The 17996-nt window shown below is 39.0% G+C and overlaps 1 protein-coding gene across 2 annotated transcripts in view; it reads left to right on the top strand.

Annotated features, from left to right (window-relative positions):
• The first annotated feature begins 12099 nt into the window (after positions 1-12099).
• LOC131222838 (uncharacterized) overlaps positions 12100-17996 on the top strand; it is a 34905-nt gene continuing 29008 nt past the window's right edge. The window contains exon 1 of one of the 2 annotated variants that reach the window (XM_058218048.1): positions 12100-12531. In XM_058218048.1, the coding sequence (XP_058074031.1) occupies positions 12177-12531 (355 nt within the window). In that variant the 5' untranslated portion in view covers positions 12100-12176. The remainder of the gene's footprint in view (positions 12532-17996) is intronic. The other variant, XM_058218049.1, reaches the window with a different exon arrangement.

The raw sequence follows: 17996 nt of genomic DNA, 5'->3' as shown, positions 1-17996 counted from the left end.
ATAATATTTGTGTTTTTCCATCGTCCAAGTCTCTATGACTTAATCAATAGGTTGGATGGCAGATAAACTATACCTAAAAAATTTTAATGATGGGCGTTTAATCCGTTTAATCACCGTTATTTTCATGCAGTGTGGTCCACTTTAAATTTGGATCTAATGTATTTTTGGGATCATACCATAAATTGAGCTAGAAAAATGGATGGACAGCTTGGATTAAATATATACATCATCGTTTGGCCCACTAGCACCAACCAATAGCAAGGTTGTTAGCTACTGACAGGCTTGGCATGCAATCCACGTGTCTGACGCATCCCAACCACCACTGAGTCAGCTAGGGATTGGCCCTACCTTGATGTTTATTTGAATCCGCTCCATCCATAAGGTGCGTAATAATAATTTAGTTGTAGAGATAAAACATCGGCCACATTTATAATGTTGTTGGGCCACATTAGCAAAAACATTGTAGGGGATGCCAACTATCCAAATGGTTTTTACTTGGTGTGACCGATATGATCACCAATCTACCTAAATTTTAACATATGTTACTAAATTTCTATCACAAACCTAATTATTGGGGTGGATTTCATGAATGCATCATGGTGGGGCCTAATCTCAGCATATCCTTTTTACTTGTGTTGGTTGGTGCCTAAAATATCTCATGCGGTACCGTGCGCAGGAGACTGGGACTATATATATATCATATATCCGATTATACCCTGAATGCCAATCCAAGAATGACACAATCTTGTGCCCAGCTGCTCATGACACAATCTTGTGCCCAGTCGCTCGATCAATTAACTAGTCGTCCATAGGCATAGGATATTCGCCTTTGAAAGTGGCTAGATTTAAATTCATGAAATCTACACATACTCTTATCTTACCAGTCTTCTTCATTACTAGGACCACATTTGACATTCATTCTACATATTTGATTGGTCAGATAAACCTATCTTGCAAAAGCCGTTCGATTTCTTCTTTGACTTTGAAAGTGAGTTCAGTCATCATCCTCCTTGGGGACTGTTTATGCAGCCGATATCCTTCTTTAGTCGGTAACCTGTGCTTAACCAAAAACCAATCCAATCCTGGCATGTCATGATAGTCATGTGCAAAACAGTCTGCGAATTCCTACAATAACTTTATTATCTTGTCCAGCTTGGGTGGTCATAATAGGTTGTTTATAAATGTGGGCTTTGGATCCTGATCTGTCCCAAAGTTTACTTCATCCAGCAAGTCTTGGACCTGTGGTCGACGTTCTTCTACTTCTTTTAGTAAATCTTTTATATCCAAACTATCTTCCTCAGTCGATTTGTCTAATTCAACCAAGTTTATAAAAATTCGTTCATCGCTTCCATCCAAGCTCTCTTCAAGCCTCTTTATATTGGTCGTGAAATTAGCCAGACACAATACACCTTTAGCTGTCACGATCATGGTAACTCTTCGATGATGCAACTTGTAGCCGACCGATTAAGGGTTAAACCATTCGGTTGGGTTTCATCTTCTTGAACTGTCATAGCCTGAATTATACTACCTAGGTTCTTCTTTACTGAAATACTCGACCATCCATATTTATTCCTTCCAATGAACCTAATGAGCCTTATCTCTTCGCCATAGTAATAAGCTTCGTTGGCGTTTGATGTGGGTAAAAATGGCTTATTATCGGCTAACACGAGCTTGACCCTGTTCTGATTTCAAAATATGACAAACTGATGAAGAGAATAGGGAATGCATGCAAAAGAATTAATCCAATCTCTCCCTAACAGGGCATTGTAGCTTGACAAAGTGTCAACTACGAAGAACGGTGCTAAACAGACTTGGTGTCTACTGTAAGATCAACCAACAGAACTCCATGAGTGTTGGTAACATGGCCGGTGAAATTGCTAACAATTACTTCTGAAGGGATCAAATCAGTTGCAGTCTTCCCCAATTCGGCCATCATTCTCTTTGGCAATAAATTTACTACAGCTCCATTGTCCACCAAAATTTCGGTTACAGGACATCCGTCTAAATGAGCTGAAATATATAACGGCTTAAGGTGTTGCTTAATATAAGTGATGGGTCTATTGATAATTTCTTTGTCGGTAGCCCAATTGGTCGCTACAATGACCATGTCGGTGTGCAATACCTCACCTTATTTCCCTTCATCATAAGAGAAAGAATCGTGCTGAATAACTATTGGAGAAACATGTTCTTCTACATCACCAGGTGTTGTGTTTGGTTAAGTGGCTCTTGCCTAAAAATCAGACAGCAAAGTAAGCATCATATTACAATGGAATACTGTCGATGGTAGTGAACTAAATACAATAATACTATCAAAACCTTGCCCCCCTAGTGTATCAGACTTGATCTCATCAGTCTAACTAGGGATTATGTTCTTTGTGGGGCCAGTTGACGAATCGGTCACCACATCTCCTAGCATGTTCACAGTAGTTGTGAATTCACCGCGTAACCATTCTTCTGTTGGGAAGCAATCCTCGCTAAAATAATCTGACAAATTGTAGGTATTATCTTCTTCTTTAAATTCACCCGATGCTTTAGCATTTTTGAGAATAGCTTTGTTATCCTGATCAGTAGGTAGAGCAATTGCGTCGACCGCATTTACTGCTTATGTTCCTCTGATAGAGGAACTTGCCAAAATGGACGTGGCAGCTTGGGTTCCGGTCAAAGAAGATCTTTGTTTTCTTCCTTTTCACTTCTCATCGTGGCCCTATTTCTCTACCAACAACGTTTCTGAGTTCTGGTCAGATTTTTCCGTACTATGGGGAATTTTGGATGCATGAGCCGCTTCTATACCCCTTCTCATGTAGCGAGTGGCTTGACCATTCGGGTCGAGGATAATCCCCAATGTTGTTGGCAGTTAGACATTAATTGCTCCGGCCATTGGTGATCTCGACTATTGCACGGTTGTGATTTTCAAGACAGTCTTTAAGACGTCAAGGAATCTTTCGGGCATAACGGTTGTATAACTGATGGTTCTTACGCCCGTATGTGTCCCGACATTGAGGTATCAACTGTTCTTTGGGGACGTATCGATTGTTCGTCCAGTGCAAGCTTCCTAAACCGAGTTTTATTTTCGGTTGAGGTCGATCCCTCAAGTCGGTTGCAATTGTGTTTATCTCCATGTTAGCCAGGAACGGGTCGGTATCAATTAGCATAGCTTCTTTTTCTTTTTTTAGAAATTTAAACAATCGGTGGTTGATGTGTTCCTGAATTAGATTCCTAAAAATAACACATTTGTTAGTGGAATATGAACGAGATCCTTGCCATTTACAATAGTTAACCTTCTTGAGTTCTTCAACCAAAGGTATCTTGTGATTAATAAGAACTTTAATGAACTTCATTTCTAATATGAAATCAAAATTTTCCTTAGCTCGAGTAATATCAAAGGTGTATACTTTCTGAGTCTTTTGAGTCATTGAAGCGGCTGACTCTGCCTTAACCAACGCCAAGCAAACTAGTGGTTTCATAGCCACTACTTTGGCAATTGCAATTTCGTAATTAAGATCGTTGCAATACATTCCAATTGACGAGTTTGTTTGCCTAGCCACTTCTTAAAGCAATTCTTCGTACCAAGAGACCTTAGTGAGGTCGTATAAATCAACAAACTTCGTGCTTACGAACGTTTTGCGAAGTTTGTATTCCAAACCATCATGTGCAAGTTGCACAAATTCAGCATCGGTCATGAACACCTTACAACGAATCTTTTCTCGCTTAAATCGCATGATATAGCTTTCGCAGGATTCGCCAGGCAACTGCTAGAATCGTGTGAGATCGACCATAGTGATGTCTCTATTTTAAGAAAAGAATTGAGCATGAAACATCTCTTCTAATTCTTGTTAGCTATGTATTGAATCAGGCAACAAATTGGAATACCATGTGAAAGCCGCGACGGTTAGCGAGTGACCGAATAACTACAATTTATAATAATAATTATTGGCTAGTTCACTACATTGCATGGTGAATCGGTCAACATGTTCGATAGTCGATTGACCGTGTTCCCCTGAGAACAGGGTAAAATCCGGTCAATAATTTCTTGGCAACGGGTGTTACTGATCCATCCATTTTAGGTAAGGTTTATGATAAGTAGGAATGGCATTGCAGCCCAACACCTGACCCGCAACCTCTTACACGAGTTGCAGTATCTGGTTATAATCAATCTGTGAGGTTCCACAACTGGCGAATGATATAGACCAAACATATTAAAATTCTCTTAAAACCTAGGACCTTGTGGAGGGTAAAATCTCATTGACGATCATTGATTTTTATTATCATAATTTCTAGCTTCTTGCTCCAGTCGTTTGACTTATGCAGCAGGCAGGATATTTCTGACCTCCTGAGGAGTAGGCGGCTTATTACGTCTTAATGGTAGTGTCGATGGGAAAATGGCATCATTACCAACCGAACTACCATTATTTTTCTGCATAGATTATGTTTGCTCTATCACAACGGCTAATAATCATTGCATGGCCTCGGTCTGATTGGCCATATAATGGTTAATGCTTTCTGCCCGCTGACGAAGCTATTTCGTTTGAATTCTCTCATTTTCCTGTACTATCTGGATGCTTATATGCACATCTCTTAGTACCACTGATACCTTATCTGGAAGAATAGGACAGGCCATCGACGACCCTGCTTGGTTTCCGGTCTAGTTAACATTCAAATTAATTTCACTTGGAGGTACTTGAACCTGCATGTCATCCACCGGGGTGGTGCGGTCGACGTTGCAAGTTCATTCCCGACAATTTTGCCACTCCTCTGTTGCATTTTGGCAACAACTAAATCAGTGACTTACACTAGGGTCCCACTGGGTATGTTAGAAAATTGTTCGTCGTTGTTTTCTCCAGCACGGGTGATAGGTGCGTGCGAGTGCCAGAATTGAGATTGCGGTTCCAATTCAAATCGAACAAAATGACCTCGAGCGCCGAAGTAGGCAGACAATGAGTATGACCGGGATATGAGGAGATCGATTGCCTATTCAGCCACTCACTCGAAGTGTAAATGGATCAAGCGATAGTTAGAGGGTGGGGTTCGTCCTCTCATGATGGGTTTCTCCTTGCATTCCATACGAAAGGACTTCCTTAATGAATGAAGAGTGGAATATAAAGCGAGAAATTGAAATTGACTGCTAGAGATTGCTTAGATTACATCTACAACTATTGACTACTGTGTTTATGCTAGAATTATGCTAAAGAAAGCAAGTAACTGCGATAAATAAATGATTACTCCAAAGGAAAGGAATTACTTGATAAAAGTTGGGATTACACCATGGAATGTTAATTTAATGGGATAATTGAAAATAATTGATTCGTTGATTTATTTGGGTTGGTGTGAGATGACTTTTCCTGCTGAAATCTTCTTCTATTTATAGCTTTGATCTAGCCATTCTAGATCATTCCAATGATTTGACGGTTACCATAACCGCTTCTACCCTCACTTGCTTTCAGATCCTTCCCACAATCTTGCATTTCTTGAATTCTTAACATCCGTTCAACATCCATATGGGCTCGACCACTGGCTAATTGATTGTTTAGTCCCTTGAACTTGGTCGCTCTACAATGACTGCTTACAATGTGCATGACATGTGATTGCATTCTTCTGAGATTCGTTCGCGCATTCTTGAAATAATCCCTCGACCGTTAACCTCGTGCACATGTGATCCACATGATCAGTCTAACTGTAACAAGATCCAGTCCAATAGGATATAAACATTTATTACTATAATTATTATGATTATTAAGCATGATTAGCCATTAGTAGACTATTTATGCTAATATTAGTTATTATAAATAAAATTACAATTATTAAATAGTAGTATTTTATTTACCATCCTTAAATATTATCATTAATAGTATATCATACTATTTATTACCATCATAATGATTATTATTATTACGTAGTTAATATTAATTATATCGTTAATGTTAATGATGATTTATAATTATTAACATTATTAATATTGCAATCTATTGTACATCAATTAGCATTCAAATCGTAAAACCTAAGCCTAGAACTAAATTTAGGATGAAACCCTAAATCCAAGTAATTCAAATACTAAACTATGATCTTAACCATAGGTAGCATGTAGAACTTTGATATAACCGTATAATTTCATAATTCATTATAGGATTTGACTTTAAGGGCACGCACATTCCCCACGACATTGGTAAACAATTTCACTTGTAAGGTGATGACCTTTCCCCCTGGGCTTTCTGCTTTCATGTTAGCTTAAGTGATAATTTCTATTTTAATTTTGATTGATAATTAATATATCTATTTCATGATCATTTGTGTTAGTAATTGGAGTTAATCCTCAAATTATACGTTCAACATTTATTTCTTATTAACACTTACATGTTGTACTTGAATATCTCCCCATGCTTGAGGATTGTCTATGAAACTTGAATTATTACATCGATTAGTGGAAAACCCCACTTATTTATGTATATCCAGATTTGGGATGTAACTTGATTGATTGTGTTTATAATGGACCCTTGAACTAGTGGTCATTTTATATATTATATTAAATGAAATTTTGTCGTGGACTTACCATCTTATAGATAATTTGTGCCCATGTGGCCTTTTAGGGATAATCCTCTTTTATCGCGTTCTTGAATGGGCTATTCGCCCTATGTGGCTTCGATTGACTATTTACCTTAAGTGGTTATGATTGAATGTTTGCCCTTTGTGACTTTGATGAAATATTTGCCCTATGTGGCTTAATAGATTATTTTCGTATAACCTTGTGGTTGTAAGTTTCACTTGTTGAACTATGATTGGCCACTGGTTGAGAAAGTTACTATTAAATATCCTTGTGTTGGATTCTCGTGAGCTGGGGACGGTGGTATGAGACACTATGCTCGAGCTATCAGCCTATGCTGGGTGATGAGCCCCCCATAACAACCTTTGAGCTTTATGAAATTGGAATAATAATAATTAGACTAATAATGCATTTCATGGCATATGGACTTTTTCGAGTGCCTAGTTCTCCTTAGGGCGTACCTTATAGTGCATTTCCAGGAGGATAGTTTACATTGGGTGTTCTCGTTGCATGGACTTTTTCAGGTTTCTAGTTCCCTTTAAGGCGTACTTTATAGTACTTTTCCGGGAGGCTAGTTCGCCTTGAGTGCACCAGTTGCATGGTCTTTTATGGGTGGTTAGTTCTCCTTAGGGCTTACCTTTGAGTACTTTTTCGAGTAACTAGTTCTCCTTCGGTGACCTTTTTACCATCTGGATATGCATTCCTCGGGTCTGTGAGCATGTATATGCATTCATACGTTTAAACAAGACTTCTCAAATATTTCATGGACCTTTCCATGGCCATCCGCCCATGGAAAGGTCCACTAGGATGTTTAATAGTAGGACCAATGGCACAAAAAAGTGGGACCCACTCATGATGAATGTATCTTATCCTCACCATTTCCACCATGTGGGCCTCACTTGTCATTGGATTTATTTCTTTTCTTTTGCACTATTCTATTTGTTGAAAATTTTCTAAGTACCTAATTGTATTGCATGTAGGCCTCTTGAATACCTCACGGTGGGCCTCATGCTCTGTATCTATGGTGAATCGACTACACCGTGTCTTTTGGTCGGTTTCCCATGCATTTTTGGGTAGTGCGGTTTATTGAAGTGAGGTATGAGTGTTGATTATTGGTTCTGAATATGGGTTCGAGGGTAATAAACTTCCCAATCTAATCTGGTAACTGCATCCGTGAAAATTCAGAAGTAGGGCCGAAAGTCGGGCCGGTTTAACCCGACCAATTCGTGACCAACCCGACATTGGGTTGGGCTCAGGCAAGATGTATCAGGTTTGGTCTCAAGCTTGGGCTATATAAAAACCAACCCAATAAAACTTGGGTCGGGCTCGGGTTGAGGTCTCGGGTTGCCCAACCCAACCCAAACCCAATCGATATAAAAGTTACTTATAAATTATAATTGAGTGTAGATCGTCTATGTTGAAGGCACCAAAAATTCCAGTGTTGTCGGGTCTCATTGGTCCACACCATTTTCAATGACTCAAGTTAACAAGATATGTTGGATTTCTCTCTCTCAAATAAATTGCGTGCTACACAACATGACTTTTAAAGAAGTAGTTGACCTATATTTTAGTTTGTTTGTTTAGAAAAATTGAAGTTCTTTACAATAAATAACTACAAATATAATTAATAAAATCATAAGTTCAAAAAATAAGATGTGTATTGAAATATGATAGACTATTATAATAATGAAAATATTAGCATGTATCCACCTGACCAACCCAACCGAGCCCTCTTGGGTTGGGCTTGGGTTGAGAATTCCCAACCGGAGGTTGGGTTGCGTTGGGTTAGGGTTGAGGTATAGGAACCTTGGGTTGGGCTAGGGTTGAGCACCAACCCGACCCAACCCACCCGACTTTCAGCCCTAAGCAGTATTTCACAATTTAGGGGGAGTGTCTGTAAGGATAAAGAAGCCTACTATTGAAACCCCCCGGAGACCCACCTAATGTTTATATGCCATCCAACCCGTTTATAAGGTGACTTCGAGCTGGTTGAAGGAAAAACACAAATGTTAGCTTGATCTAAAATATATGTGACCCCAAGTATGTTGTTAATGGTGGGTGTTCAATCCCCATTATTTCTTGTGGTATGGTCCATTTGAGCTTTCAATCTTTCTCATGTTTGGGATCATACACTAAAATGAGTTGGAGAAATGGATGGACAGAGTGCAGATTATACATACATCACAATGGGCCCCACATACTGTAGGGCTGCAGGCAATCCCCATGGTAGCGGATTCAGTGTTCACCAAAATTCTAACACGTGAGCTGTACCATTACACTTTCCAATTATAGCAAGTGGATCACATGGTTTGATGATACGGATCATTGGTTAGTTGTGTCCCATTGTGACGGCACATGACACAAATTTTTAAGACTTAAGATGGGACACATCAAACAAGTGGTCTGATTATTGATCCAAAATGATGGGTCCCATATCGTATAACTCCAATTAGATATGCATCGTAACATCTTCACATCTCTAGGAGAATCTTGTATACTCTAGGAGAGTCTAGTTGAGGTCAATGATATGCATGCACTTAGAAATTGCATGCATGGTGTTCAAGTTGTTGAATCCTAATTCTTGCAATTATGAGAAAACTAATAGGGGAATGACATGCGACATTGTATGAGGGATAGAAAGTGGATAAAAAAAGATCTTTAAAGATTTTGAACACTTTTTGTGGGATTACAATTGGCAAGAGTTTACTTTTACACGTTAAAGGATGATTGATAGAATGTTATGGTCGATGTACAAGAGAAGTAGTCAAGTTATTTAAGGATATGAGGGGTGACTAAGGACAACAAAAACAAAACCTTGGCTGACGAGAAGCATTTAGAAGTGGAAAGGTTGTAAAGGAGAAACATAACAAGAAAATGATTTAGAGAGAGACTTTTCAACAGCTATAATAGTTTCAATAAATGGTAAAACTCTATAAATAACTGAGGAATTCAACATAAAAACAAACACATCAAATCTCAAAACTAACAAATAAACAATCAAATTTGTTATGAGGAAAACTGAACTGACTTATTGTACAAAATATGCGATCGATCACGAGTGCTGTATAAAAATTGAATCGACTAAAAGTTACCTGAACGAACTCTTTAAAACTATCGATGTCTCAATTATGAGATGAGCCGACCTCGAAGGATCGACACTGAGCTGAACTATTCAAAGGCACAACAGAGTAACTTGCTGAACTAACCTGATCAATCCTGACTTGAGAAGCAGGATATCTGAAGAGAGTCCTACCTCCTACCAAGGAATAAGAGATTCAGCAAGATCCTGGCCAATGATCACGTCAACCAAGGCAAGATCAGTGATACTTTGAGAAGCAAATTTACATCCAAATAAAGACCCTTCAACGTACATTTTGTATCCTATCCAGATACGTGAGATTACCGTATCCCTTTAAGATACGCAAGCTCAAGAGCCGCCTAAACACCCTATAAAATACATATACGGTTAATGGGAGAAGGTACACAAAAAACCCAAACTTGAGTCCCTGTTTCCACTTAACTCAACTGACTTAGGCATCGGAGGGTCCCGGCCACAACCAACACCTCCGCTGTCCTTCATATGCACTTGGTGCAGGTACTCGCATGCCTAGAAGGGGTGGATCCTACCCATCCAGATTTAAGCAACAACAAAATTTATTTATCAATTTCCTTTATCTCAGTTTATCATCGGAGTAGCGATAATCCAATAACAATAATTCTTAGCCATAATCCTTAGTTATAATCTAAGTCTATGTTCATAAGCTAGTTTTGTTTCTCTATACAATGTCAAGTGATTCTTTTAAGAGATACATTCTTACAGTCATTCTTAATTGCCGATTGTAAGTTTTTCCTTTTGTTTCATTTACATTTGTATTATAAAAGTTCTTTGTTATGGAAGCCACAAAGTAATCCATTTTCAAATGAAGAGCCACACCATTTGATTATCACTTAATCATTACAAACTTTCGCAAGTGGTTGAGTAAGCGACCAATCTTCTCATAATCTAATCCTATATGTTTATGTCATAATCTATACGTTGATCAATTCTAGCACGCTTCATAATTAAAAGCAAATCGAGCGGCCAACATAAGTTAAAATAAACTGTCAACTTATGATTGTCAATTTGGGGACATTTTCAGACAGTGACTTCGAGCTTAAGGGCTTGCTTGTTAACACTCAAAATTTTGACTTAATGCAGAATTTGGAAAGCGTTCAATGTTTAGTGATGTTTGTTAAAGTTGAACGTGGAAGGTGCTATGTAAATTTGTGAATCAAGAATGTTCTCGGTGAAATAAATAAAAAAAAATCCAAAATTGCCCCAGGGGAGAGAGATTTTCTCTTTTATATAGTACACAACCCAACTTTTAACTTGTCGCACTTCTCTAAGCCAACCATGATTTATGTGTTTATCCACATTGTCCATCAACTTTTTTATATTATTATAAAGCATGATCCCAAAAAAATAGTCACATCCAAAGCTTAGGTTAACCACACTCATGAATGTAGTGGAAATGGAACGACCACCGTTAAAACCTTCCTACGTTCCACCGTGAAGCTTATTTGCCATCTAACCTCTTCATAAGGTTACATAGACCTGGATGAATGGAAAATACAAAAATCAGCTCCATCAGAGCCTTCTGTGGCCACAAGAAGTTTTCAATGGTACCTAACGAGGTTTGGGCGAATGGTCTTCACCGTAGGTTTGCTCCCTACAGGTGAGGGTTCGATCCCCCTCCTTAGCTTTACCCGATACACGTAGTTATGGGTGATTGCGTGTATTTGCAGGGATTAGTCTCACTTCAAAAAGGAGGTGGGGACACCCTGTGTCTTTAAAAAAAAAAAAGTTTTCAATAGTAGGCACCCAATTCCCACCGTTTCTTGTAGCGTGGCCCACTTGAGCCTAGATTTGACTTGTTTTTTGTTTTGTTTTCTAAAATGATACGAAAAAATGGATAGATGCAGTGGATAAAATATATACTTTGGGATAGCCCTACAAAGCGGATTGGCTGGAGTACGTATCGTGCGAAGGCGTGGGCTGCCGCTCCGAGCGGTAAAAACAGTTCAAAGGATGTCAAAGTTACATGGGCTCCAAAATGATGTACTTATTATATCCACGCCGTTCATCTATTTTGTTTGATCATTGTAGAGTGTGATAACGAAAATTATTCATATCCAAATCTTAAGTGGACCACACGAGATAGCAGTGGGACAATGCTTCCAGTTGGCGGGGGTTGCACGACAACAATTCCCTCTCTCCGATTTAGGGGAGCAGATTAGGTGAGACCCTCTCTGCATAGAGGGGGGGTGAGACCACTGTGATCTATGTGATAACATCCATACCGTCCATCTGTATTGAAAGCTCATTTTAGGGCATGGTTCAAAAAATTAAGCAAATCCAATTATTAAGTGGACCATATCATAGGAAACGATGGTGATTGACCGTATCATTTTACCTCATTTTAAGTCAAACGCATGCGACAATAATTTCCGAGTGCTGGTGCATTAAGCGCCGTACGCTGCCTCACGATCATATTACCCTCACGTGTCAGAATCAAAACCCTCTTTCAAACCAATATAAAACCCCGTTCATTTTGTCGAGGCTACCTGTATCTCTCTTGGCATTTCTACGAACGGAACAAGGATGGCAGGAGTGCCTCGTGGTCTCGCCTCTCACCTCCTTCGTCGATCTCTCCTTCCATCCTCAATACCTGCCGTCGATCGCAGCAAGCTCCTCCACGCGTCCTTCCACAGCAGCTCTTCATCTTCTTCTTCCTTTTCTTCTCGCTTCTTCTCTTCTCCCACGACCTCCTCCGACCTCTCCCCTCGCTCCTCCAAGCCCCTCTCTCTCGCCCTTGCAGGTGCCTTATCCTTCTCCTTCGCCGCATCATCCATTTCAACGGCCGCAATAGCCAAAGAGCCCCTATCGCCTGATCTCCTACCCCGCGAAGTCGTCCTCTATCAGTATGAAGCATGCCCCTTCTGCAACAAAGTCAAATGTACTCTCTCTCTCTATGTTGGCACTTACATATTTACTTTTATACTTGCTCGATCAGTTTATGAAATCTTGCTGCTGATGCCACCTACTGTTGCGTGTGATTTCTGTATGAATTGGTGTTTGGTGAATGTTAGTAATTGCTCAGAAATGATATGTAATTTGCGTTTACCGTCTAGGGACAGCATCCATGTTCTTGTTTGAGATGTGCTCTGTTGATCATTGTTTTTCTAACGCCAATCAAACGTTCAATATATTGGCGTTATCATGGATTTGGGGCACCCTTTACATTATGGGGTGGTAATAACACCTATTATGGCCGATAAATGGCCAATAGATTGTGTTATAGTGACTGGCATCCAGCCAATTGTAATTAAGCTATGAAATTGTTTAATTGGTTAAGCTTAATTAAAATGATAATTCCATTTAGTAGTAATGTTACATCCATAATGGCTGATATGTTGTCTGATTTCTCATTCTTGACACTGGATACATCCCTAACCGAGAAACTATTTCCTGGCTTAAACTTGCTACACTCTCAATCACCTTCCAAATTCTAAAAGCCCAATACAAAGATGAATTCCTAACCCACCAGTCCACCACCCCCCTCCTTAACCTTGTACTTGGAAGCTACCACATTCCTCCACAAGCTCCCATAGATAAGTGCCCGCCGGGCCAACACTGACTTTGGGCAATGAAACAAAGACATGAAATAGAGGGGCATGTTAGACATTGCTTCTTTAATGGGAGTAAGCTTACCCCTCATAGATGAGTTCCTGCTCTTCCATCTAGACAATTTCTTTCGACCTTTTCAATGATCTTGTCCCATAGGTGCTTTTTAGGTTTGCCCACGCAGAGAGGGAGGTTAAGGCACATAGACAGAAGATACATCTGGACATCCTAGCCAACTCCACCTTCTTATTAGACGTGCGAATCCCCAACATTTCACTCTTAAGGATGTTAGTTTTCAAGCCCAAAACTACTTCAAAGCATCTCACAAGCTTTCTCAAATTATCCACCATGCCCACCTCCTCATGACAAAAAATATTTGTATCATTAGCAAACTGAAGGTGGGAGATTCGAGGCACCCCATTCCCCACCTCAAATCCCTTAACCCCTTGAAGCCTTGAAGAAACATTTACGGGATCCATTTATTATGATGGAAGGTTGGTCGACTGAGTGCAAGCTTGGATCCACCTCCACTTTTCCCCACACCCCAACCAACCCAGCATATAATAAAAAAACCTCCCAGTCAGTATGGTCATAAGCTTTTTCAATATCTAACTTGTAGACAATGTTGTCATTATCATATGATTTACGATTCAAATCTGACAATTTGAATTGTATCATATGTCCGTACGATATGAATCGTACATACGAATCGCAATTTGAGAAAAATCATACGATTCGATTATGAATTGTATGATTAATCGTGAATCGTACGATTTAGATCAAATGGTATGATTCAATAATTTCGACAAAAAACCGGCAGTTTCCGGTGGATTTTTTGACTCTTGTTTTTTTGCTTTTTTTTCTTCTTCAATTTTTTAGGGTTTTGCCTTTAAAGGTTATTTAGGCCCTACCAGTGTTCGAGTTGTCGGTATCGCTACAAGTTTCGCTGGCCGGAGATAAAGATATTATATCGTTATCGCCGATAACCGGAAATGCAGGGAAAAAGCGGGAAATATGGGGAAAATGATGGAATTTTTCAGTGAAACTTCAGGACATGCCTAAATACACATATTTACATATTCAAGAATGAAAATTTTGCAAAAAGAATGCATTAAATTAGAAATTTTCATTTAATGGGGGCCAAAAAGTATGTGTTGTCGTAAGAAATCACTTAAATAGTAACCAAAATTAGTTTATATAATACAAATGCAGCTGGTATATAGTAATTAAGACATCTAAAAGTAAATCAACTCAAAGATGCCAAATCAAGGATGGATTAGATTATCCAATCAGTGTGGTATTTGATACTTTGGCTGTGTATGACGCTTGACACCTAACATTTGAAAATGGTACATGTGGCAAATTTTAACATAATCTAAACCGTGTTTTCGCTTCATCAAGATCTGTGTAACCTAATCAAGAGGTTGGATGGCAAGAAAAAAAAAAAAACCATTACAATGGCCCTATGAAGTTTTTAATGGTGAGCATTTAATCGCTACTGTTTCCTTTAGTGTGGTCCACCTGAGATACAGTCATGCAGATCTGTCTCATTTTAGACTCATGCCTTAAAATTATCTATCAAAATAAATGGACAACATTGATAAAATATTTACCATTATGATGGCCCCACATAACATTGACCCATCAATCCACGGATACAAACAAGTGACACGTGCGCACCCTATAAATCAGTACGCTTATCACTGTGTGGGGCCCATTGTGATTTATGTATTTTATCCACCCCATCCATCCATTTTACAAGATAATTTTAAGGCTTGATCCCAAAGATGAAGCATATCCAATGCTCAAATGGACCACACCACAGGAAACAATGTGAATTGAACATGCCTACCATTGAAAAATTATTAGGGGCCACAAAAGTTTTGGATCCATGTCATTTTTGTATCTTACCTTCATCCATCCCCGTGTGATCTTATGAACAACTTGGATGACAAATAAACACCACTGTGGGCCATGGCACCTAGGAAGGTTTCAACAGTAGGAATCATTGTCCCCATTGCCTTGGCAGTGTGGTCCACCCTAGCTTTGGATCTACCTCATTTTTGGGTTCACTACCTAAAATGGTCTCGCTAATTGGATGGACCATGTGGATATAACACATACATCATGGTGGGGTCCACAGAACTTGGTGACGTCCACACACCACTTATGTTAAAAGGAAGAGCGGATTGCGTACCGAGTAACTCAATAGGTTAAGCGTGCTGTGTAAACTTTGTGGGTCCACCATAATTTATGTATTTTATCCACTCCGTCCAACCATTTTAATAGATAAATTTTGGGCTTGAGCGTAGAAATGAACTATATCCAAACCTCAAGTGGAACACATAATGGGAAATAGTGTGAATTGAACATCTACTGTTGAAAATTTCTTGGGGGCCACGGAAGTTTTGGATCAAGCTTGTATTTGTGTTTTCCCTTCATCCATGTCTGTGTGATCTCATGAATAGGTTGGATGACAAATAAACATCACTGTGGGCCCAAGAAATGTTTCAATGGTGGAAGTTATTATTCCAACTATTTCCAATGGTATGGTCCACTTGATCTTTGGGTATGCTTAAATTTTGGTCTCAACCCCTAAAATAATATGAAAAAACGGATGGACGGCGTGTATGGACTAGATGCATTCACGGTGGGCCTACTAGAGTTTACTCTATACGATTAGAGCGTATAACTCAGTACGCAATGTGCTTTCCGCGTAAAAACCGGACGCGGATTAGATACTGCCGTAGGGACACTCGCTACACATCATCAAGTTCCGTGGACCCTACTAGGATGTACATGTTGTATCCACAACGTCCATTCATTTGGAGATATTATTTTAAGTCATTACCTAGAGAATGAGGCAGATCCAAAGCTTTAGTGGACCCCACCACACAAAATTGCGGGAAGATTGATGTACACCGTTGAAACCTTCCTAGGGACCACCGTAACGTTTATTTTCCATCCAATCTGTTCATAATGTCACAAAGACATGAATGAAGAGGAAAAACAAATTTCATATTGATCCAAAACTTCTGTGACCCAAAAACGTGTTTTAATGGGAGACGTTCAATTTCCCACTGCTTTTTGCAGTGTGGTCCACTTGATATTTAGATCTGTCTTATTTTTCTTCTAACTCCTTACGACGAGCTAGCCAAATGGATTAATGGTCTGGATATAACACATACCTCATCATCAGACCCACTTAACTTGCTGACGTCAATACAGCAGGTATACAACTGGTGTAAGGTACACCAGCCAATCCGCGTCCTCATATCAAGCCCGAAATAAAGAAACTAAAAGAAGAAAAAAGAAAAAAAGAGGAAGAAAAACCCTGAAATGTCGTTCGCGAGGGATTCTTGCCGAAGAAAGGGGGTTTTTGAGGGAGGGTTTCGAAACCCTATATTATTCCCAAATCGCGAGGAAATTCCTAAAATCGCTCATTTTTCGCTGAAATTTCAAGCTTCAAATGGAAAAGGGAAAGGGGATTTTGCTGTTTTTCTTACCTCTTTGCAATGTTCGAAGATCGACAGGAGGCATTCTTCGGAGCTGTGAGTTTCGATTAACCAGGTACGCTATCACTCTCACGTATTTACAAAAACAGCGAAATCAAAGTGATTTTTTTATTTTTTTCCCCTTATAATACCTATTTATCGAAAAAATGGGTTGTTGGCTGCGTGGTTGGTGGCTACGGTTGATATTCTCGGCAATAATCCAAAATTATCAACAATATCTCCGATTTTTCGCCGATAATAGGGAGAGAAACGAAAAATTGGGGTTTCGGTATCGCTAGACTAGCGACACCGATATTATCGCCGATAATATCGACATTTCGTCGACAATTTGAACACTGGGCCCTACATACAATAGAATATCACTTCTTTTGCAACTTTTGACAGATTTTGGAGGATGTGGGTTATAGGAAACCTAGAGAAAGAAATCGACATGTCTTTTTGTCGCTCAACGGAATCGAATGCCGCTTGTTGCATTTGAGTTCTACATTAAAATAGGTAAGAATACATATAAAATATTAATTTATTATTTTCTATTTCATTTCATTCATATTTAGGTGAAAATACGCGATCTGCAGACGAAATAATATATTTTGATTTTTTTTTAGTTTTTTGCAATTTTTAGAGCTTTTGTTTTTAAATGCTATTTAGGCCCCATACACATTATAATATCACTTATTTTCTTTCTTTTGATAGAGAGTGGTGCGATTTGGAGTTTATGTGGGCCTAAATAAATATTTTTTTCAAGAATTTTCTCATTTATTTCTCGTCTTTTTAATTATTTACAAGCTTCTATGTTTGTGTGGGGCCTGAATAGTTTTTTTTTCCCCCCTTAATATGTAGGCTTTTCATTTGTGTGTTAATTCTTATTGAGCATTGGAAATTGGAAAGAAATCGAAGACCAATGACAATGATATTATGTGGGAATGTTGTTCAAAGATGGATGGGAACAATAATCTCCACTTAAGATGTAATTTTTGGGGAAAGGCATATTGGGGAGGTGTCTTTTGAATGAAACATCACTTAGCCTGAACGAAGAAAAATGTAGCGGCATGTTCACGAGTTTGTGATGATACAAAAGAAGAACAACAAGCCACTATAAACAAAATATGGAATAAATGAGATAAAGAGTGTGTGCTTATCTATTTCTCATTTCCTATATGTGAATGCCCTACCATCTAACCTTATAAGGAACCCATTCTTTGCACCCATGATGGAAACAGTTGTTGCATTTGGGCCGGGATTGAAGCTTTCGTCGTATCACGAAGTAACGAATAAATTTTTG

Source organism: Magnolia sinica, chromosome 13, assembly GCF_029962835.1.
Source record: "Magnolia sinica isolate HGM2019 chromosome 13, MsV1, whole genome shotgun sequence".
NCBI classification, from domain to species: domain Eukaryota; kingdom Viridiplantae; phylum Streptophyta; class Magnoliopsida; order Magnoliales; family Magnoliaceae; genus Magnolia; species Magnolia sinica.
The sequence above is the reverse complement of the archived record's forward strand: the minus strand, read 5'-3'. Positions and strand labels throughout refer to the sequence as shown.